This window comes from Phyllostomus discolor, chromosome 1, assembly GCF_004126475.2.
Source record: "Phyllostomus discolor isolate MPI-MPIP mPhyDis1 chromosome 1, mPhyDis1.pri.v3, whole genome shotgun sequence".
Taxonomy (NCBI): domain Eukaryota; kingdom Metazoa; phylum Chordata; class Mammalia; order Chiroptera; family Phyllostomidae; genus Phyllostomus; species Phyllostomus discolor.
Window position 1 is genome coordinate 171,825,350 of NC_040903.2, and position 23,465 is coordinate 171,848,814.

Sequence of the window (23,465 nt, forward strand, 5' to 3'; positions counted from 1 at the left end):
TACTCTGAATGTAGTATTTAAATATCAATCACATTATACTCATAATTTAATTGCCTTAAAACTTTATTTTCCAAAATTACTAATAATATTTTCAGTAGACTCCAAAAGGTTTTATCTCACACCTCTTGCTGGCTTTACTAAATGTTTGACTAAAATGAAATAAAGTATAGAAAACTGGATGAATTCATTTGCAGTGAAAGTATTCCCTTTTAAGGTAGCATCACTTCTGACGTACACCAGAACTGCACTATGACCAATGACAAAAGCCTATCTAGCAATTTTCACATATTTTGATACATATACTTACCTGCATAGGTTTTAGTTTTCCTTTTATCACCATCCCTGGAATTTGCAAATACCATGTTGCTGCTAAATTTCGCTGTACAGACAAAAGCATGTTGACTGGTTTTAAAATTTCAATGTCATGTTGTGGTAAGTCAGCCTGCAAGATGGTTCTGAAAAATAGATAAGAATTTATTTTATATCTTTGAAGTGTATAGTTTAAAATGAAGACTATCATACTATTTAAGTTTCCACATTCAATTTTCCCGAACACTAACAGCTTCTATCGGAGTAAATCAAGTTTATGTGCAGAGCTATCTAAAACAGAGCCTACACTTGCTCCAAGACACAAATCTCACCAAGAATGATTACGGCACTATTAACTGTCTTTCACAAGGACTATTTAACAACAGCAAATACTGCAATGTTAAAAATAGATGTTGAACCCTTCTAAAAATGGAGGAGCCTATTAGCCTATAGTTTTACAGTACTGGTACTTCTCCAAACTTAAAGGGAAAAATTCACCAAACCCAGAAGTTAAACAAAGATATGGTAACACTCATTTCTAGCTTGCCTGATAACAACTATTTGCACACCAAGTAAGTACTCTTGTCATTTAACAGAGCCAACACTTTCCCATTTGTATTCAATAATCCTTTACATACCTCATTGAGAATTCCCAAATGTGACTAGGTTTAAAAATGAGAAATAAATCTTAAATTTTATTGTATTTTAAGTTTTCTCCCATCTATAGAAAATAGTTATGTGCAAAGTTAAAGTATAAATAAAAATAAATCTAAATTATGTATTATTGAATAAACTATAATTTTGTAACAGGACATTTTTACAGAATGGAAAAACCACATTATAAATTGAATAAGATAAAATGCAGATACTGTGAGGTACTAACCACTGATGAAACACCAACAGTCAAGGTTTCATATTTAGAAAAAATAAGGAATGAGAACCACAAATCACCAGAGAACTTTACCCCTGGAAAGAGTTTAAAAATCCTATTTATACTAAATAATACACAGTTGGATGATATATTTATACCTGGAGAGTTTCAACTGAGTGAGCTGGATGTTCATTTTGTCAATGACTGGGGGAAGAGAACAATGTTCCATAGGAACTAAGCTAAATTTGTTTTCAACTTTGATTAAACCCAGATCTGCTATAACAGCATTAGGTGACACTGAAGACTGAGGAATGATAATAACTGGTGCTTTCAAATTGATATCCATCAAAAGGCGGAAACTCTTTTGAGCCAAGTCTTTCATGCTGGAGGCAGCTCTTTCCGCAGCCTGTACTGTGGCTGCGCTCAAAGCTTCTTTGGCAGTTTGGAAATTGTTGAGGAAGTTCTGTTGGAAGAGACTTATATTTAGAGTTCCCCAAAACAGGATTTATTTTAAAAAGTTAAAACTTTAAAAATTATTTACTTTAAAAAGAAAAACTAAATAAAAGCTAATATAAAAGGGATGTTTTCTATGATTTTGTTTATGGAAAGAGTAAAATCTAGAAAGATGCACTCTGAGATATTAACAATAATTACTTCTAGGAAAGAAGAGTCCTTTAACTTTCATTTTATATATTCCAGAATTATTTGGTTCTTATGACAAATTTTGGTAACAATTTTTAAAAATCTCCTTTTTAATCATGAATGTTGGTCATTTTAAATTCAAATTTAAATAAAGAGATGAAGGAAAGCATGTTACTGTTCCCAAATTAAGTTCAAATATATACCTCTAAGTCACTGGAATAAAGTTATTATTAGAAACTACAGTTCTGCCACCTTATTTCTGAAGATTTTTTAAAGTATACTGAGGCAAAGGATGCTTCAATGTCTATAATCTTGCTATCATTAAAAGAGTCAAAACTTCTTTACTTAGGGTAAGATGCATTTCATCTCAATTTCAAATAAAAACAGATTTTGAAAAAATCTGAAAAAAGATTTGAAAAAAGATTTTTCCCAATGAAGAAAAGATCATTCTTAAAAGTAATATTCATGATACTCATCCATTAATAATACAAAGCAACTTAAACTCCCCTCACTCCAAATAAATTACTTTCCTTAAAAATAAAACATGATACTTTAGGTAGAAATCAATGACTTGTAAGCTTTGAATTTTAGCCCTGCTAGCAGGCATAAGTGTATTTAGCCTACCATAGTTACATGGAAATAAATAATTAAATTTTTAAAAAAATTCTGGCCTTGTTGATCACAAATATAACCACAAGCTGTAAATTCCAATATCAACCCTTCAAACTGCCTGATGAGTTCCTCAAAAATTCTTTTAGCTCAATACCTTTAAGGGTATTCCATAAAACAAACAACAATGAAAAGCCCTACATTTTTTAAAAGTATTTTAAAATATTTAACTATGAAAATATTTAAGCATAATAGTTTGTATGTGCAAAACAATGATAACAAAAATTCATTTGTTTATCCATCATGTAAAGAATTTCCAGGCCCTGGCTGGCGTAGCTCAGTGGATTGAGCACAGGCTGCGAACCAAAGTGTCACAGGTTCGATTCCCAGCCGGGGTACATGCCTGGGTTGCAGGCCATAACCCCCAGCAACCGCACATTGATGTCTCTCTCTCTCTATCTCCCTCCCTTCCCTCTCTAAAAATAAATAAATAAAATCTTAAAAAAAAAAGAATTTCCTTAACTATAATATTCTGTTCAGCATCTAAGTATTTACATACAACCCTATTAGTAAAAATTTTGACTATCTAGGTTCAGATATATAGGCAAAAATATCTGGGCCTCAATGAGAAATAAATATATTAAAAAATGAACTTACCAAAAGAGACATGAAGAATTTATGAACATAGACAATTTGAATACAACCCACTTTGAGACTGAGTTTGCCGTCCACTTTAGACATATCGGCATAGGACTTCCCTTCCGTGGCATCTGGATAAAGAGTCATTTGGAACCTAAAGACTTCATCTCCCAAAATAGAGACAGTCTGAAAACATTAAATTAACTGGTTATTACATCAAAATAGCAGTATCACTGTACTATAAATGTGTCCTTTTTATGGAACCTGTGATATATGAAGAAGTGCCATTTAAAATCAACTTTCAACAAACTATTAAAAACATTATACTTGACAATAACTAACTTCTTCCTGTATCAATAAAATCTGTTTTATCAATGGAGAGATCAAGCACTTAATCAGTCAGAAATAACTTCTACAAATCACCTAGTCTACGATGTGAAAGCAGACTATGACCATATTCATGTCCAATCCCTAAAAAAGTACCTGACATATGACAGACAATAAGTATATACTGAATAAATAAAGGCATCTGAAACCCAAAGAACAAAAATAAATTTCAATATAGACACCTTGTTTCTAATTACCTTTTTGTGAATGGACAGCAAATCCACATTTGTAACGATGATATCCTGAAGTCTGGCAAACATGTCAGTCTCCTTTGGCTTCATGGAAACAGAGGCATCCATTCCTGTGGGAAACATTTACAAACTTTTCACCCAATCCAGTGAACCAATTCGACAGTACTTAAGTTCAGAAATATACCACCAAAATACAGAATGAATAAAAATTAATCACTACTATATATTAAAAGTATCAACTTCTATGTATGAGATACCTAAGATTATAATATCTTTAAGTGCTATGGGTATCTCATAAATAAAAACTGTGAAAATTTAAAAAAAAATTTCCAAAAACAATTAATTACCGATTGCCAAATACAAATACCCTATGCATTGGCAAAATTCAAGAAGAAACATAATGTTCATTGAACAGCCATTTCATAAATATTACATTATGAACACTACTGCTCTAATAATAAATTATAATATAATAAGTATAATTTGATGAATAAGTCATATTCTTTCCATAATAAAATATATCTAAAATGCAATCTTCTAAGATTTCTCTCCAAAAACATTTTTGTCATCCATATAATTTCCAAAGGCATAATGATTTCTAAAATAGTTCCTCAGTACAGAGAGATGCCTACAGCTGAGACCCAGTAATAAGCCCAAACTATCACCATACCAACTATAAAACAGATAATGTAGCAATTGTTTAAAGAACTGGTTTTTAACCTTTTTTTTAATGATTTGCTACATACCAGGCAATTTTCTAATATGTGTAAATGTGTAAACTTAATCCTCACAACAATCCCATAAATTACTATCATAGCTACCTCCATTTTACAGAAAAGGGAACTCAGGCACAGGAAAGTTAATTAATTTGCTCAAGGTCAGTGAGTATTAGAGCCAAAACTGACCCTTGGCAACTGGGTCCAGAACCCATGGAAATATATGAACTCATCCTTATATCAAGCTGATGGTGGGTAAAAGTTATAAAATTTCTTTTAAAAACTTCTTTTCTTGATGCCATATAAGCACAAAATATGACAATAAGGATAATGACATTTTCTTTACCCAGGGAGATTTTACCATGTTATACATTTCACAGTTTAAAGTTCTATTATTCTGAAATGCAAACAGGACAAAAGAGGTTAAGTTAAGCCTTAGACTTATTCTAAAATTGTTTAAATACACAGGACTATCTCATAACAGCCATGAATCATAACAAATTTACTTCTAACATTTCAAAGTACAACTTTGAAAAGTTTGCAAAAGTCTTCAATGTAATTAAAGCACAAGGTGACTCATGAAAAATCTACCATGCACAAGCTCATTCTTCCTAGAGCTCTAGGTAGGGAAACAGAAGTACGTGCACCAAGGAATTACTGCTTACCATGTATTCTAATATCTGCAATGTTGCACTTCTGATCACAGACCAAGACATTAAATGAATTTAATTCAGCCATGACCTTTAAATCAAATACATCATCTTGAGAAGTACTGCTGGACACTGAAAAGCAACAGAAACCTTGTGATTAGCAAAGTGCAAAAATGATATAAGATGCAAAATCATCTCAAATTCACTAAAATAAAAGTATATTAGGGCCTATGAACAACCAAAAGGCCTTCATTAAGATTATATATAATCAATACAGATTCTGAGTCAATTTTCAAATATCCATCAGATAAAAAAATGGCATGTTCCCCTCCAAATTTAGAATAAAGGCAGCCTTGAATAGCACCTTAAAAGTACAATTTGCTAGATGAAAACTTTAGTATAATTTTTCTTCTGGAGAAAAAATTCTCTACGTTCAAATTCTAGAATGGCATTGAAGCTAAATTTTGACTTTGAATTCCTTTTCATATTATATATTAGATAAAAGAATATTTCATGAAAAACTAAAATACTCTTAATAAAATACATTTAATTAATGATGACACATACATGTTATTAACTATAGAATGAACTTATCTAGAATGCACACGATTTCTCCATAAAAAATCCTAAAATAAATTCTATGATGAATGAACATAAAGAGCTGAAGTTTAAAAAAAAATTGTGCCCTGGCTGGCGTAGCTCTGTGGATTGAGCACAGGCTGAGAACCAAAGTGTCGCAGGTTCGATTCTCAGTCAGGGTACATGCCTGGGTTGCAGACCATGACCCCCAGCAACTGCACATTGATGTTTCTTTCTTTCTTTCTCCCTCTCTCTCTCTCTCTCTCTCTCTCTCTCTCTCTCTCTCTCTCATTCTCTCTCTCCCCCTTCTCTCTCTAAAAACAAATAAATAAAATCTTTAAAAAATTATTTAAAAAAAAATTTGTGATGTCTGTGCATTTGTATGTGTATTAAGAGTCACAAATAGATCCCCTTAACCCACTGTAGTCCAGGCCTTGATGGATAAATTCAGCATATATTTTCCTAGATCTTTGTCTTGCTTGAGGGAAACAGACTTTTTCCTATAAAATGGAAAAGCATGGCGACACCAATCCTTAACCACCAAGATGACAATGGGATTTTTTTCCCCCTAAGAGGTAAAGTACTATAATCAAACCTTAAAAACCAACTACACAGCATAACTGGAAGACTGTTTCTTTGGATTAATTTTTTTGTGTCCCGCAAAGGCACCTAAAAATTGTTGAGCACCTGGCAGGTTTCCTTGTCTGACTGAAATGGACCTTTGTTACTATGCATGATGATATTAATATTTTAATTTCTTCCTTTCTCACTTTCATGGTGTGAAGGCTGTAGAGACATCAGTACAAATATATAAACAAATTTATGTAAAAGTGAAATAAAATATAAATACATGATTAATATTAAACATTTATTTAAAATCCCTCCCTAGCCTTGACCAGTGTGGCTCAGTTGGTTGAGCATTGTCCCTCAAAGCGAAAGGTTGCTGGTTCTACTCCAGGTCAGGGCACATGCTGGGATGCAGGCCCAGTCCCTGGTTGGGGTGCACGTGAGAAGCAACCAATCGATATTTCTCTCCTCTCCTTTTCCCTCCTTCCCCTCTCTATAAATATATATATTTAAGTAAAATCTTGAAAAAATAAAACCCCTCCCTAAATACCCTATAATGCCAAAGGGATAAAGTGTGCTTTCTTTTGAAAATAATGTAATCTGTCAGAGGTGCTGTAAATTTAAGGTGCTCAGTATTTACCTTCGCTTGAAAGTACACATTATATGATTACTAAAATTGAGACAGAAATTATTAGACATGACTCAAAAGTTAATACCAGCTTTGACAATGATATTTCTGGACTCTCCTGCAACTGGTTTCAGCTCAGGTTCCTTCTCAGAAGGTTCAGAGGATGGAACAGCAGATGATAAAAAACCCATGAGGGACAATAAAGCTTCCAAATGAAGTACCAAGTCTAAGGATGAAAATGAAACCTAAGATAATAAACAATCAGAGAGGCAGATTTCAGATATGGTAACATTTTCATGTTATGCTTCAAAATACACGAGTAGCACAAGAATCATTCAATTAAGGGCCTTAAAAAATTAAAAAAATAAAAACAACTCACTATTGCAATGCCAATCCTTACAGTAATTCTAACCTCAACAGAACTTACTGGGTTTTAACTAAAAATACAGGAAGTACTACCAGGCCTTACTTAGGTCAATCACATTACATACGGTTTCCAAGACAAACTATCAATACTAAATGGACTGTGAACAACGTCTACACTGAGCCATGCTGTTAGCCTTGTCCTTACATTTATTCTAATCCTAAAATCAGTATATAATTTAAATGTTTCACAGTTCCACAAAATAACCATAGCGAACAAAAATCCCTTAAAAAGTGTATTATTTGTGTATTCAACAAGTAATCATTAATTCATATCTTAGAAACAAATAATCTTGTAGAAAGTCAAATCAACTCTGTTAAGAATTTTATTTCAATTCTATATTCATTTCTCTTATCTATAAGATTGCAGCTATTATTATTGCCACCCTTATTTTAATTTTAGAATTTATAATCTCACAACTAAAGATGGCTATAAAGCTAATTCACTCTTTAATATATAGTGGATTAGAAAAGACTTACCTTCAGTCTCTGTTTGGTATTTTCATGAATGGTTTTAAATTCTGGTCCATCACTGTCTGCCTACAAATAGTAGAGGGTTAAACCACTGGGTTGCAAACACTAAAAATTATATACAATCTTTACTTTTCAATACTATAAACATATTTCTTAAAGGCAAAGAAGAACATGCAAAAAATTGCACACATACACATTTCTCACATTCTATGAAGCAAAAATTCAAAAACAACAGGTACATGAAAATGCTAGTATATCCAGATTAAACACTTTGTTTTGAATGAAAATGGAACTTTATATGCTCTCACTTATTCAGAGCCAAAAGGTTAACTCAGAAGGTTATTGAGATTATCCAGGATTGTCAGATGCTTGCGTAACTCACTATAATCACCCAGTCTTAGAATAAAAAAAAACTAGGGGAGAAAATTGAAATAGCAAACATGGGGGAATTGTATAACTTCATATATTAAAAAACCCTAGAAATGAAACTAGGTACCTTTGTCAATAACATCTTCAGAAGGGGTTCACCAGTTATACTAGAAGAGTTAACAATGTAAAGAGGTTCTCCTTTGGAGTCTAGAAGAAAAGAAGAGGGGGTAAATACCATTAAGTCTTTTCTTTTCCTTTTTATGGAATGTCCTGGGGGGTGACACGGTTTAACAATATTATATGGGTTTCAGGTGCACAATTCCACAACACATCATCCGTACACTGTACTGTGTGCTCACCACTCCAAGTCAAGTCTCTGTCCATCGCCATTTATCTCCCCACACCCCTTCCACCACCTCCCATGCAATCACCACCCTGTTGTCCTTGGCCATGAGTTTTTTTCTTTTTTTTTTCTGTTTTGCTCAATCCTGCCAACCACTACCAGCATCCCCCATCAAGTGTTTTAAACAATTAAAACTATTATAACATTTGGTACTACTAGTATTACATATTTGAACAAATCAGAATATACTAAAGAACAACTGTATTAATGTAATAAACATAAACTAAATAGTTATGCTGATACTAGTAAGTATGCTAATATTGATAAAAAGGTTGGGACTATCTGCCTATCACATGGATAATTTACAAAGACTTTGTACCTCACACTTACCAGTAAATTCAAAGCATCGCATACTAATTTTTTTTAGATAAGCGTTAGCTGTGAGGTCATAAGTTTTAACTCTAGCTTCCACTCCAAGCTGGAGGACATTTAGTTCATGTAAAGGCCTTCCTTTCTTTTCTGCTTTCTTCATCAAAGTAACCACAACCTAGAAAAAAGTACCAGTATTACCATAAACTATTTCATTAATATACAGTGAAAATAACTCAATTGAATAACCATCCATAGTGATATAATCCAAAATATCACACAATATAAAGACATTTCCTTCCCCTTGTACCTAGAAATTGCCTACTGCTATTTACTTTGGAAGGCACATTTACTTGTTCAGATTTTTAAAGCTACTGATTTTCAAGGTAAAGTTAAAAAAAAAAGCATCTCTTCCTAATTCCCAGAAGTAGTCCTACTCTGATGGATAGGCTTTCATCTGCAAGTGTGTGGATAAACAGTCAATTTTTATACTACCCCTAAGGCAAGGTTTTTCGATCTTGGCATGACTGACATTCTAGGCTGGATAATTCCTTGTGGTGGGGAGCAGTCCTGTGCACTGCAGGGTGTTCAGTGGCATCACTGGTCACTACCCACGGGTAGCCAGTAGCTCTCCATCTCCCCAGGTAGTGACAACCAAAAATGTCTTCAGACAATGCCAACTGTCAGCATGAGGGAAAGAGTGTAAACTGCTTCCCCCTACCCCAATCACTATCCTAAGGAAAGGGAATTGTAATAATATGTATTACAGATGATCATTAAAAAGACTTACAGATTTTTCTATGTATATATGTTAATGAAGCCCATTTGCAGATAGAATGATTCATCTATCAATGTTTCAATGATCAAAGCTTAAAAATCTTCATAAATATTAATCAGAAAAACTCAACACCAAGAAAACTAAACAATACAATTAAAAAGGTTTAACACGAAGTTAGTTTCAAAGCACGTATTTTATATAAAAAAAGTAGAACTCATTTGTTTAAAAGTCTATTATTTTGAACTCAGGGAAGGAACAAAACGGACTATTTAATGATGAAGGGACTGTGGAGGAAGTTCTTGCAAGCCCCTGTATCCACTATGCTATCTCACACATTCACATTTTTATACCTGTTTTTCTTTCTCTCTACCCTGTCCTAACCCCTTCCTGATCTCCATTTCTGAGACTGTATCCTAAAAATTCAGCTCAAAATGCCACTCCCTCCAGGAGATGCTCCCTGATCCTGCCAGACTGCTGAGATGCCCGCTCCCCACCACCACCGCCACAAGCTCGACTAGGCACACAAACTTTAATGGGAGCGCTAACAAAAATTTTAATCATTGTTTTCTTTTTTTTATTTTATTATTTATTTATTTATTTTTAGAGAGGGAAGAGAGGGACAAAGAGAGAGAGAGAGAGAGAGAGAGAGAAAAACTCAGGCATGTGCCCTGACTGGGAATCAAATCTGCAACACTTTGGTTCGCAGCCCAAGCTCAATCCACTGAGCTACGCCAGCCAGGGCTAAATTGTTGTTTTCTTGTTTGTATTCAGAGCCTGTGCCTTTTACCTCTGTATCCTTAGCACTAAGCACATGCAATGAGTATTTCTTAAATATGTGAATACAGAAGAGGAAAATGCATTTAATCTTCCCTCAAGAATCTGCAGATGAACCATCAATAAAATAAAAAGACAACCCACAGAATGGGAGAACATATTTGCCAATACATCTGACAAGGGGTTAATACCCCAAATTTATAAAAAACCTACAAAACTCAACACCAAGAAAACTAAACAATACAATTAAAAAATGGGTAAAGGACCTAAATAGACATTTCCCCAAAGAAGACATACAGAAGACCAAAAGACATATGAAAGAATCCCCAAAGTCACTTATCATCAAAAAAATGTAAATTAAAACCACAATGAGGTATCACCTCACACCTGTCACAATGGCTATCATCAATAAATCAACAATCAAGTGCTGGTGAGGATGTGGAGAAAGGGCAACACCTGTGCACTGTTGGTGGGACTGCAGACTGGTGCAAGCACTGTAGCAAGCAATATGGAAATACCTCAAAAAATTAAAAATGAAACTGCCTTTTGACCCAGTGATCCCACGTCTGGGAATACTGGTGTATCTGAAGTAACCCAAAACACTAATTCAAAAGAGCATAAGCACCCCTATGTTCACTGCAGCATTATTTACAATCACCAAGATATGGAATCAGCTCACATGTCCATCAGTAGATGAGTGAATAAAACCATGGGACATTTACACAATGAAATACTAGCTGGTCATAAAAGAAAGAAAATTTTATTCTTTGTGACAGCACGGACAGACTTGGAGAACATTAAGTGAAATAAGCCAGTCAAAGAAAAACAAATACTATATGATTTCACTTATATGTGGACTCTAATGAACAAACTGAACTAACAAGCAAAAGAGACAGCTTCATAGAGCAATATCACAGCTACTGAAGGGGAGGATTTAAGGGGTGGAGGGATCAAGCAACAAGGAAAAAGGACTACTGCACATGGACAACTGTGGGGGCTGCAGGGGGGAGGGAGGTATCAGGGGATTAAATGGTAATGGAAAAAATACAATAAAGATAATGACAAAAAGTAAAAAAAAGAATCTGCAGATGAAAAACAGAAGTGGTAATGAAACATTTTTAAAATGTAGACATATCATGTTTTATTCGAGTAAGGATTTCTAAAATTTGCATAGGATTTTTCTGTCATTTTTTTCCCTTCCCTGACTTGCCTATATGAAATCCAAAGCAAGCCACATTCCATCTATCCTAAAATCATTTAACAAGCACGTTACAGGGCATGCTACCATTGTCACTATGAAATATTATATTCCTCAAGTGTAACTCATCTTTAACAAACTCTCAAATTTTGAAACATTACTCTTACATACAAATTATAAATAGGCTATGTGATTTTTTCATTTGTATCAATAATCTACAAGTTTATTTTAGTAGAGATAATTCTAAATATCCATTATTTATTCACTCTATAAAAGCAGATGCAAATTACATACCTCTTTAATTTCAAAATTCAGCAGCACATTAATGATGTCTACAGATCTAATTTCTTCTACTCCAGCTGTTAAAGTGCCTTGTGAAATACATACATCTTGTTGTGATGTAGAGATTTCAAGTGGCTCTTTAATTTCACCTAAAGGTATTTAAAAGACATTCAGTCGCTTCTGTTCACATGTTTTTTTTCCACAAATACTCACTGAGGACTTACACAAATACTCTGGACCTGGTACAGCCACTGAAAATCCACAAATTATTTAGTAATATACAACTCCAACCCTTAGAAAGCTCATGGCTTGGTAAAAGAGACATATACTTTCATGTACAAACAAACAAAATAAGCAAGCTACACCTAGTCACATTAAGTCAACAAATATTAATATAAAAGTTCACAAAAGCAAAGAACTAGGCATGCCACTGTTATGGGAGGTCATGAAAAGTCTAATAGGGGAGTATCGTTCAAGCAGACCTCCTCACACACAGGAAACATTCCAGGAATAAGAAAAGAGGTGGTGGAAAACCAGAGAGAGATAACATCCTGATTTCACAAACAGAATGGAGTTTTATATGGATAAATCATGAGGAGCATAACAAGACTTAAGGCTAGAAAAGAAAAAAAGTGGGTGCAGTTAGAGCCGTTTATCCATACCAAGAAGCAAAAGTAAAGCGATACAAACACAATGTCTTGAAATTTGCACACTTTAAAATGCAATAAAAATGTTCTCTAAACTATAATACACAGTACTAATAACAGTTATCACCTGCTAAGTGCTTACCTCTGTGCTAGACAGTGTAGTAAGGACTATACATGGATTATCTCATGTAATTCTTATAACAAACTTTTGAGATAAAAACTTTATTGTCCTTATTTCATAGATGACCAAATTGAGGTTCCTACAGATTCATTACCTTGCCTAGTGTAAATTATACCAGAAACCCAGATGAAATTACCTATTATTACCTACTATTGTTATTGCCTTTGAGAAAGCAACGCATAGAGCAAGATTTCTTAATTATCGCCTTATGCCAAGCACTGTTCTAAACATAATGTGATACAGGGAAAAAAATTCTAGCAACTATTTTACTTTTATAAAATAATTCTTAGAATAAGCAATGATGTCTTAAATAGAAAATAAAAAGCACTGATGATTTTTTAGAAAACTCATTAAAAGAGTGAAAAGGCAAACCATAGGAGGGAGAAGATATTTCTGCACATACACATAATAACACATATAACCACCAAACTTGTATCCAGAATAAATAAAAAGTTTTCATATATTAATTAGAAAAAAGACAAGCATACCATTAAACATAATGGTTAACAAACTTGAGTAGTATCACCAAAGAGGATATCCAAATGGCAAAGAGCATATGAAAAGGTGTGCAATTTCATTAGTAATTAGGGAACATATAAAACCCATAGAAATATCACTGTATATCATCGGATGGCTAAATTTTAAAAGACTGACAATATCAAATACTGATAAGGATGTGAAACAATGGGAATTCTCATACTCTTACTGCTTGTAGGAAAGTAAACTGGTGTGACCACGTGAAAATCTGTTTGGTATAATCTGGAATAAATTACTGAAGCTAAACATACGCTAACATATGACCCAATAATTCTACCCCTAGCTATATATCCAAATAAAAACAGTATTTATCTATTTCAAATAACATTCATAATAACACTCATGGCAACTTCATTCATGAGATTTTGATTCATTTGTATGATGAATACAGTGCAGGAATAAAAAGGGCAAACTGCTGCCACAAACTACGTGGATCCATCTCATACACAAAATGCTGAATGAAGGGAAAAAACAGAGTAAATTCCGTGTGACTCAATTTATAAGAAACTCAAGAAGAAATGAAACTAACCTATACACAGCACTACAAATTAGAAGGTAGTTAATTCTGGGTGGATTCGGAGGGAGGGTGGGCATTCGGTTTTGACTGGGAAGGGGCACAGGGAGGCCTTCTGGGGTGCTACACTGAAAATATTCTGTATCTTAATCATTGTGATTATACCAGTGAAGCCACGTGTGAAAATACACTGAATTGTACGCTTAAGATTTCTGTGCTTTATTACATGTATTACCACACATACAGTAAAAAAAGGGTTTTATACCTAGCACTGGGTATTTTTCTTTTCATTTTCATTGTAATTAAGGTGTAACTTACATATGACATTATGTTAGGTTCAGATTTAAAAGATTTTTAAAAATGGAGACTTCCGGCAAGATGGAGGAATAGGTGGCCGCACCCGTACCTCCTCGCACAACCAAGAACAGAACCACAATAATTTACAACAATGATTTGCAGTCATAATATCAGAACTGTCAGAGGACTTATCTAGATGGAAGTCGGACAGCCAAGAAGTTGAAGTAGACCCGTACATCCAGACTGGTAGGGGACGACGAGCCGAGCAGCGGGCGCGGGGCTGGCGCGGGTCGCAGGCGCACGGAGGTCGGGGGAAATTTGGCGCAAAATCGGCGCGACAGCAATCCGAGCCGCGGGAGCGCAGCGGTGCAGCGGTGATCCCTGAGTACGCAAGCAGCGGCTGGGGGAATCAGTGGGGCAGCGACTGGGGACCAGGGCAGAGCTCACGGCCCAGAAGCCCAGGGAAGTGTCTGACTCCAGGAGAACGGAAGGGTCGCCATTGATCCCTCCTGTCCCCGCTCCCGCCCCTGCCCCCACATATAACGTCACAATCTAGCGACTGGGGCGCCCAGCCCCGGTGAACACCTAAGGCTCCGCCCCCCACTGTGACAAGAGTGACCAGACTGGAGAAAAAATAAATAAATAAGTAAAATAATAGGAGAGACAGGGAAAGACATAAGACATGTTTCCAGCAGAACAGATCAGTCCCCCAGGACTCATCCTTTTGAGTGACCAAGAAATAGCCAATCTATCAGATGCACAGTTCAAAACACTGGTGATCAGGAAGCTCACGGAACTGGTTGATTTTGGATCCAAATTACATGAAAAAATGCAGATTACCATTAAAGGGATGCAGGAAGACACACGGAGGAGAGCCAATTGTGAAAGGAAGGAATCTGAGTCTCAAAACAACACAGTGGACCAGAAGGAAGATAGAATCAACCAAGCAGGAAAGCATGATGAAATAAGAATTCAAAAAATCGAAGAAAAGCTTAAGACCATCGAGGACACCTTTAAACGTTCCAACATCCGAATTATCGGGGTACCAGAAGGGGAGGACCAACAAGTGGAAAAGTTATTTGAACAAATAATAAAGGAGAACTTCCCCAAACTGGCAAAGGGAACAGTCTTCCAAGAAATCCAAGGAGCGCAGAGAGCCCCAAAGAAGTTGGACCCAAGAAGAAACACACCAAGGCACATCATAATTACATTAGCCAAGGTAAAAACGAAGGAGAGAATCCTAGAAGCAGCAAGAGATAAGGGGACAGTAACCTACAAAGGAGTTCCCATCAGACTGTCAGCTGATTTCTCAAAAGAGACCTTACAGGCAAGAAGGGGCTGGAAAGAAATATTCCAAGTCATGAAAGACAAGGACCTACATCCCAGATTGCTCTATCCAGCAAAGCTCTCATTTAGAATGGAAGAGAAGATAATGTGCTTTTCAGATAAGGTCAAATTAAAGGAGTTCATCATCACCAAGCCCTTATTTTATGAAATGCTAAAGGGACTTATCTAAGAAAAGAAGATAAAAAAAAGACATGTATAGTAAATGGACAGCAAACTCACAATTATTAACAACCACACCTAAAGCAAAACCAAAAGAAACTAAGTAAACAACTAGAATAGGAACAGAACCACAGAAATAGAGGGCACAAGGGGGGGCTAGCAGTAGGGGTGGGAGGAGGAGAGAGGGGGAAAAGGTATAGAGAATAAGTAGCATAGAATGTAGGTTGAAAATAGATAGGGGGAGGGCAAGAATAGTACGGGAAATGTAGAAGCTTAAGAACTCATAAGTATGACACATGGACATGGACTAAAGGGGGGGACGTGGGTGGGAGAGGGGGCACAGGGTGGAGGGGAGTGAAGGGGGAAATGGGACAACTGTAATAGCATAATCAATAAAATATATTAAAGGAAGAAAAAAGATGAGTAGCTAAAAAAATAATAAAAAAATAAAAGATTTTTAAAAATGAAAAAAATAATGTGTGATACCATTTATCACTTAGCAAACTGGCAAAAATTTCAAAATCTGATGGTGCACTGTGTTAGAAAAGGCACATACACAAAAACAGTCTGGTGAGAGTGCAAAGGCAGCACAAGCTCTATGTGGGGTAACTGGCAAGATCTGTCAAAATTTAATTTTATTAAATGTGTAAATTAAATTATCATTGGTTCAGTTAAAATTAAAATTTAAAAGCGTTTAATCCAGCAGTCCCAGCATTTCACCAACACGTATACATATACTTGTAAAAGTGTATGTCCAAAGACAATCAATGTGACAAGAGTGAAAGACTGAAAACAACCTAAAATGTTCATCAACAGGAACTTCCTAAATAAATTGTAATACTTCAGCAGAATTAACACCAGGCAGCCACTAACAACGATGAGACAGTTCTTCTATATGTAGTATACAGATACAGATATAGAATGGACAGATATAGATAAAAACACTAAGATACACTGCTAATTTTTTAAAAAGCCAAGTGCAGCCCTGGCCAGTGTGGCTCAGCTGGCGGGAGCGTCATCCCATAAACTGAAAGGTCGCAAGTTCGATTTCTGATCAGGGTATGTGCCTACACTGCAGGTTCTGTCTCCAGACAGAAGCATATGAGAGGCACCTGATCACTGTTTCTCTCCTACATCAATATCTGTCTGTCTGTCTGTCTCCCCACTTTCTCCCTCCCTCACTCCCTTCCCCTCTTCCTAACATCAACAAGCAGGTCCTTGCATAAGGATGATAAAAAAAAAAAGCACAGTGCAGAAATACACAAACATACACATATATACACATATACATAGATATAGGATGGTACCATTTGTTTGAAAAACTAAAAATTATATATGTGTATGTATATATGCATACATATAAAACAGCTTAATAAATCTGGTAGTTATTTTGCCTTTAAGTCAAAAGGACCACTGTAACTAATAATTTAAAGTCTTTGCATTTTTACTGAAATACAATTTTTTTAGTCTTTGTTGAATAGAAATTTATCAACCATTTCAATTCTTACACATATTTTAATACTAACCCTTTTTAAAAATCAGAACAAGTATGTTACCATAGCCTAGTACCAACTTAAAATTTTTTTCCTATAAATGCAAATCTAATCATTATTCCAAGAATCAACCATCAATTTAAAACCCTTCTTTATGGCCTCTTCCTACAACATGCAACTTAGAAGTCTGAAAATAAAACTACTTATTTGCTTAACTAAAAAGCAAACTATGGTTATATTCAATATCATTTTATTTGTTTTCTTGTTACTACAAATTGCAATGTGTAAACAAACATTTGCTTACTTCATTTTTATTGTCTATCTCCCCCACCAAATTGTAAAATAAATAGACACATGGATTGTGCCGCCTACTGTCAGCCTCTCACCTGTCTCTTGCATTCTTGGTTTCACTTTATTCAAGTCCCCAGGAGCCTCACCAAGATTTTCTGCTAGTATTCTAAATAAAAGATTAATATCTTCTTGATTTAGATTAACCTGTAACATATTAAGTTAAAAGATAAAGATACTTCATTTTTAAATGCAACAATTTTAATATAGAACATAACAAAACATCAAGGATAAAATAATCTTTGAAACAACTGAAAAATTATCTATTCATCACCCACTCAAGTATTTCAGTATTTATTGCATGTCAAAATTTTTATTTTGAAAGATAAGAAAGTATCTGGAGAAAAATAATGTGATTTATGAGTCAGTATCAGTTTTCCTACATATAGATTCTTAGTGAAAGATGATGACTATAGTAATCTGATAATTTTTTTAAAAGTGATAAATTGAAAGAACACACAAACTGCACTTTTAAACAATAACAATCTGAGTGAAATAAAAAGGCCATCTAAAATATAACAAATAGGCATTTCCCTGATTGCTATAATTACCTTAGTGGTATTTAAATATCGATCAGTAAAAAATTCCACATTTCATTTGGATTTATATGGAGAAAGTCTTCAGAGTCTAAAACTTCAGTAACAAAGATTTTTTTAAACTCTCATACTTACATTCATTGACTCAAGGTGTCCTTTAATTTCTACAACAGGCACCTTGTGGTACCAAGATGCAGCCAGATTCCGATTTACAGAAAACTCCAAATTAATTGGGTGTAACAGCTGAATATCAGGATGGGAAATGCCAGGCTGGATCACCGTCCTAATGAAAATATAATTGATATATATGCATAAACATAGGGAGGAAATGCATTAAAAAACACTAAGTCAAAAGGTGCTACTCTAATACTAATTTGGAACAATGCTGTTTGAGTGTTTTCTAAACTCAGTCTATCATTAACTTAACCTATAGTGCACTGGCAAGGACAGATGAAAATATATGTTATATAATCAGCCATTAAGAAAACTTTTCCTTTAAGATAGGTGACAATAAATTTTAAAAATAAATTCATATTGTTGAAGATATGGGGGAAATCATCAAACACAATTGTTCAAAAAGTGGTATGTGCAGTGGGGCAGATTAAAGAAAAAAAATGGCAAGACGAAGTTAGCATTTCCTAAAGAGTTTCATGAAGTTCTTTACCAGGATTATTTTCTGGACTTTCTGTGTAATCATTCCTTTTTTATTCAGGATAATTAAATCTCTTTGGATGGGTTAGAAAATGATTTTAAAATGAATTATGTACAGACTTGCAAGTGTCCTCTGGCATGAGCCCTATCAATACAAAATTACTTACACAGTATTCCTCCCAAAAGTGTATGGCCAATTAAATAATGAAAAGATCACCAGACAAAAGAAAAGTTGACAGTCGTTCTGTGAAATAACTAGATTGTAATCTTCAGAGCTGTCATTACCATGAAAAACAAAGAAAAGCTGAAGAGCTATTCCAAAACAAGTGTCTATCAGTACACAATTGTCCTTGGTAGAAAAGGACACAATTAAATGCCATATGGAATCCTGGGTCAAGGGAAAAATTATTATAATAAACATTCTTGGAATAACTCGTACTACATACTAGAGAACAGTATTGTATCAATGTTAAATTTCTAGAACTTATGTGACATTTGCATTATGGTTATGTAAGGGGATAAATATCCTTGTTCTAGGAAACACATGCTAAAGTGTTTAAGATTTCTCTTCTCAAGTGGTTTAGCAAAACGTATTTCAACTTCTAGTTATTAAATAAGTAAGTCCTGGGGGCATAACGTACAGCAGGGTGACTATAGTTAATAACACTGTGTTGTATATTTGAAAGTTTCTAAGAGCAGATCTTTAAAGTTCTCATCAAAAAAAAAATCTTTGTAACTATGTGTGATGATGGATGTTTAAACTACACTTCCTATGGGAATCACTGCTGTACATACAAGTACTGAATCATATCGGCACGCTGCACACCTGAAACTCTGTAATGTTATATGTGCATTATATGCAATAAAAAATAAAAAATTTTAAATGTTATAAATAATAATAATATGTACATACAATTAGAACAAATGGAAACCATTGGTGAATCTAAGTGAAGAATAATGGGTACATTCATGACACTATTTTTACAATTTCTATAGGCTTGAAGTTTTTCAAAATAAGTTAATTTTAAAAAACTGTTCTGTGCAATAGAAATATGTTGCATATGGACTTCAATGGTCATAAAATTTCATGGAAAACATTAAATAATATTTAAATCCATAATTGCTAAAAGAATATACCTAGAAAGCTTAAGCTTTGTTAGTTGCACATCCATTCTATCAATTACTGGAGGGTTTAAGTAGTCTTCACCAGACACCAGACTGAAATGATTTTGAACTCTGATTAACCCAAGATCTACTACTACTGCACTGGTGGAAATGGAAGACTGTGGGATGACAATAACTGGTGCCTTCAAATCAATATTGATAGAAACACGAAAACTCCTCTGGGCAAGATCTTTCACACTTGTGGCAGCCTTTTCTGCAGCCTGGGCAGTGGCAGCACTCAGAGCCTCTTTGGCTGTCTGGAAATTGTTCAGGAAGTTCTGTGGACACAAAGTATAAAAGGAGACATTCAAACAGAGGACATGCACAGCATTAATAACACCATCTTCATTTTATTTATGTGCTAATTTTTTCCCAATACACAACTTTCAGCTGAGTGCTATTTTTCTAGAGTTAGAAAGGAATTACTAATTACCTACCCACATTTATGAGCTACTTGAGATGGGCTTATTATAACTATAGTTATATGGCTGAGGAAAAGAGAAAAAATATTTTCATAGTCTTCGTATTTAAGAATTTGGTTTCATTATGTTGTAGCAAAAGCAATTTCATTTTTAGATAAAAATCATTAAATGATTCAGAATTTAGCTATTAAAGAGAGATTTTGACCTCCACATTAATGCACAAATAACATTTACAATCAAAACAATGCATACCCTAAAATCCAGAGTTTGTAAGCTGTGCAATCACAATTATCAGACTTAATTACTTCTAAGTTGAAAAGTCAATATATAAATAGTGATTTTACCAGGAGTGACATGAGGAATTTATGAAGATACACAATCTGAATGCAGCCAACATTGAGAGATACCACTCCATCGACTTTGGACATGTCAGTGTAGAAATCTCCTTCGGTGGCATTCGGATACAAATCCAAATTAAAACGAAATACTTCATTTCCCATTATCGACACTGCCTGAAAAGCAGAGACTTTAAATGTATGTATTTATCCAAGAGGAAAACAACAAAATAAAGTTCTATTTAAAAAGAATTTATATTTATAATCATTATAGAAACACTTTTCTATCAATATATTTTTCATTGTTCTTTTTAAAATGTATATTTTAAAATAACATCTCATATTGTCATTAAAAATATTAATTATTTATCATCACCTACTTTTTTATGAACTGTCTTAGGATCAACATCTGTGACAATAATATTTTCCAGTCTGGCAAATAGAGACTGTTTTCTTGACTGAAGAAAAAGAGAGGTATCGAGTCCTGAAAAAAATTTATTATTATAATTTCTTTAGATCTAACAGAGTAAGATCTTAATATGTTTCTTTCCATTGCATAATTTTATTTTAGGGGTGATACATTTATAAATTCAATAATGTTTGAACCCCCAATTGATAACTAAGTTGCAATATTAGATATTTTTAGTTTTATAAACAATGGAACTTGTAAACTCATTAAAAAATAATTACTGAAATTTCAACCCTCTAAAAAGACCACATCTAGTGCTAACAGATTACCTTGGGATTTTAGTAAATCCTTTACACCTTATATCCAATCATTTACATGGAAGCTATACAATTTTCATGAATTAAATTCAGACTAATAGATACAGTGCCAGTTTGGAGTGAATGAAGACAAAAACCCTACTTTTCCAGGTCTCACTGGTGTGGCTCAGTGGATTGAGCTCGAGCCTGCAAACCAAAGGGTCGCTAGTTCAACTCCCCTGAGGATAGGTGCCTGGGTTGCAGGCCAGCTCCCTAGTAGGGGACACAGGAGAGACAACCACACACTGATGTTTCTCTCCCTCTCCCTCCCTTTCCGTCTCTCTCTATAAATAAATAAATATTTTTTAAAAAAACACCTTATCTTTTGAACAAATTTTAATACTGTGAGAACTTTACCTTGAATCTTGATTTCAGCAATATTATTCTTCTCTTCACAAACATTCACACAGAAAGCATTCAACTTGGCAAACAGCCTGAAGTCAATAATGTCACTATCTTTAGAGGATACAATCACTACAAATAAAACAAAGCATTGTATCATCGTGAATTCCTAATGATCTAGATTCTACTAAGGTTTCCTCCCTATATTAAGTGAACCACAATGCTGTTTTTAAAAACCACAATAAGTCAGAAAAAAAAACCATAAGATGTCACTCATATATGGGACATAAACCTGAAAGCAACAACTGAGCAAATAAGAAAAACAAATAAAAACTCATAGACAGAGACAACAGTATGGTGGTTACCAGGGGGCAGGGAGTGAGGGATAATCAAGGGGAAAGAGGGTCAAATATATGCTGATGAAGACTTGACTTTGGGTGGTGAGCACACAATGCAATAACGAGATGACGTATTATAGAACTGTACACTTGAAACCTATATAATCTTAGTAACAAGTATCACCCCAATAAATTTGACAAAAAGAAAATTATAAAATTCTCAAGTTCTTGAAGATTTCAAATACATTTTTGCTTTATATGTTCTGTAGAGTTCTCATTTTAATAGTGATATGTGTTACTTTTAAATTTAAAACAAAGAAAAGATTTAAACAAAATAAGGACACTGAAACACAGAGAAGTTCAATAATGTGTCCATGATCACATAGTTTAAGTAGCAGTTAGGATTTGAACTGAGTTCTCTCTCATTCAAAATCTAGGCTTTTAAATGGAGACAACTGTACTTGAACAACAATAAAAAAAAAGAGAAGAAGAAAAAAATCTAGGCTTTTAACCGATTACGTGCTAACCCTACACCCCTGCCCTCATGTTTCTGGATTTTGATTTCCTTATTTGTATAATGGCAGGGAAGGCTAACCCTCTCTGGAGCCCCCTCCGGAGCTACGAAGAAGGTATGTAAAACTCAGTGTAAATACAGGTCTTTTCCCTCCTAAAGTCATCTCCCACCACTACCAATATAAGAACAAAACCAGACATTTTCAAAAACAAAAGAATTAATTATATTTAGTTTACATATCAGGTACCCTCAAATGATTGAGTTTGAAGAAAAGCAAACGAGTGAGTAAAATAGCTGTAAGTGACTAAACTAGATGGTCTCTTAAGATTACCCATTAAGCTCTTCTAGAATTCTAAAACTCTTACTAACAAGAAAAAAATTTAAAAACCTGATTTTCATACTTTTCTGTAGAGCTGAACTTTTTTGCTGCTTTTCAGTTGAAATTTGTACTTCCTTGGTATCACCCATCTTTTGGCTATCTGATGGAATAATGGTTGTCAAGTAATTAATAGAAGAGAGAAGAGCTTGTGTTTGCAGCAACAGATTTAAAGATGAAAAAGCCACCTAGAAATGTTTAAAAGAGGAAATTAGTTTCCCAGGCCAATTATACCAGTAGCCTTCAAGCCTGACCCAAAAGGCCCCTCTCTAGCTAGGCTTACATAACTGCCTTCCACAACTTGGAAGGAAGAGATAGGCTAGGAATATTCACAACATACTCCTTAAATAGGAATATACAGAGAGTAAACTACACCTACATACTTTGGGGACTCATTTGAGTATCACACTAACCTAATTACTCTATTCCCTACCATAATTATCATGGAGCCTATAATATATTTGTCATGGTCAACCCAATATTCAACATATTTATGGGTTTTTGGATCTGCAACTGATATTTATTATGATTACAAAAAAACAGGTTAGAATATGAAGTTCCAGAAGGTAAGGAATGATTTCAAATTTGACATTTATGAGATTTAAATGTAAAAGTATATAAATCAGTTCTCAATCACTAAATGATCTTCTAAAACCACAATAATGGACCTATCAAAAAAAAAAACCAGCCCTGGTTGGTAT

General features: G+C 34.3%; 1 protein-coding gene across 4 annotated transcripts in view; it reads right to left on the minus strand.

The window, feature by feature from the left end:
* The window catches only part of VPS13C (vacuolar protein sorting 13 homolog C), a 175,869-nt gene that overhangs the window by 76,697 nt on the left and 75,707 nt on the right, over positions 1–23,465 (minus strand). For all 4 annotated transcript variants that reach the window (XM_028507282.2, XM_028507283.2, XM_028507285.2 and 1 more), the window contains 17 exons: positions 22,790–22,952; positions 21,552–21,668; positions 20,810–20,913; positions 20,439–20,606; positions 19,646–19,950; positions 17,993–18,140; positions 17,360–17,468; positions 11,811–11,947; positions 8,788–8,944; positions 8,182–8,261; positions 7,692–7,751; positions 6,877–7,033; positions 5,030–5,146; positions 3,655–3,758; positions 3,089–3,256; positions 1,339–1,643; positions 308–455 (listed from right to left, as the gene is read on the minus strand). In XM_028507282.2, coding sequence (XP_028363083.1) covers positions 308–455; positions 1,339–1,643; positions 3,089–3,256; positions 3,655–3,758; positions 5,030–5,146; positions 6,877–7,033; positions 7,692–7,751; positions 8,182–8,261; positions 8,788–8,944; positions 11,811–11,947; positions 17,360–17,468; positions 17,993–18,140; positions 19,646–19,950; positions 20,439–20,606; positions 20,810–20,913; positions 21,552–21,668; positions 22,790–22,952 — 2,547 coding nt within the window. The remainder of the gene's footprint in view (positions 1–307; positions 456–1,338; positions 1,644–3,088; positions 3,257–3,654; positions 3,759–5,029; positions 5,147–6,876; positions 7,034–7,691; positions 7,752–8,181; positions 8,262–8,787; positions 8,945–11,810; positions 11,948–17,359; positions 17,469–17,992; positions 18,141–19,645; positions 19,951–20,438; positions 20,607–20,809; positions 20,914–21,551; positions 21,669–22,789; positions 22,953–23,465) is intronic.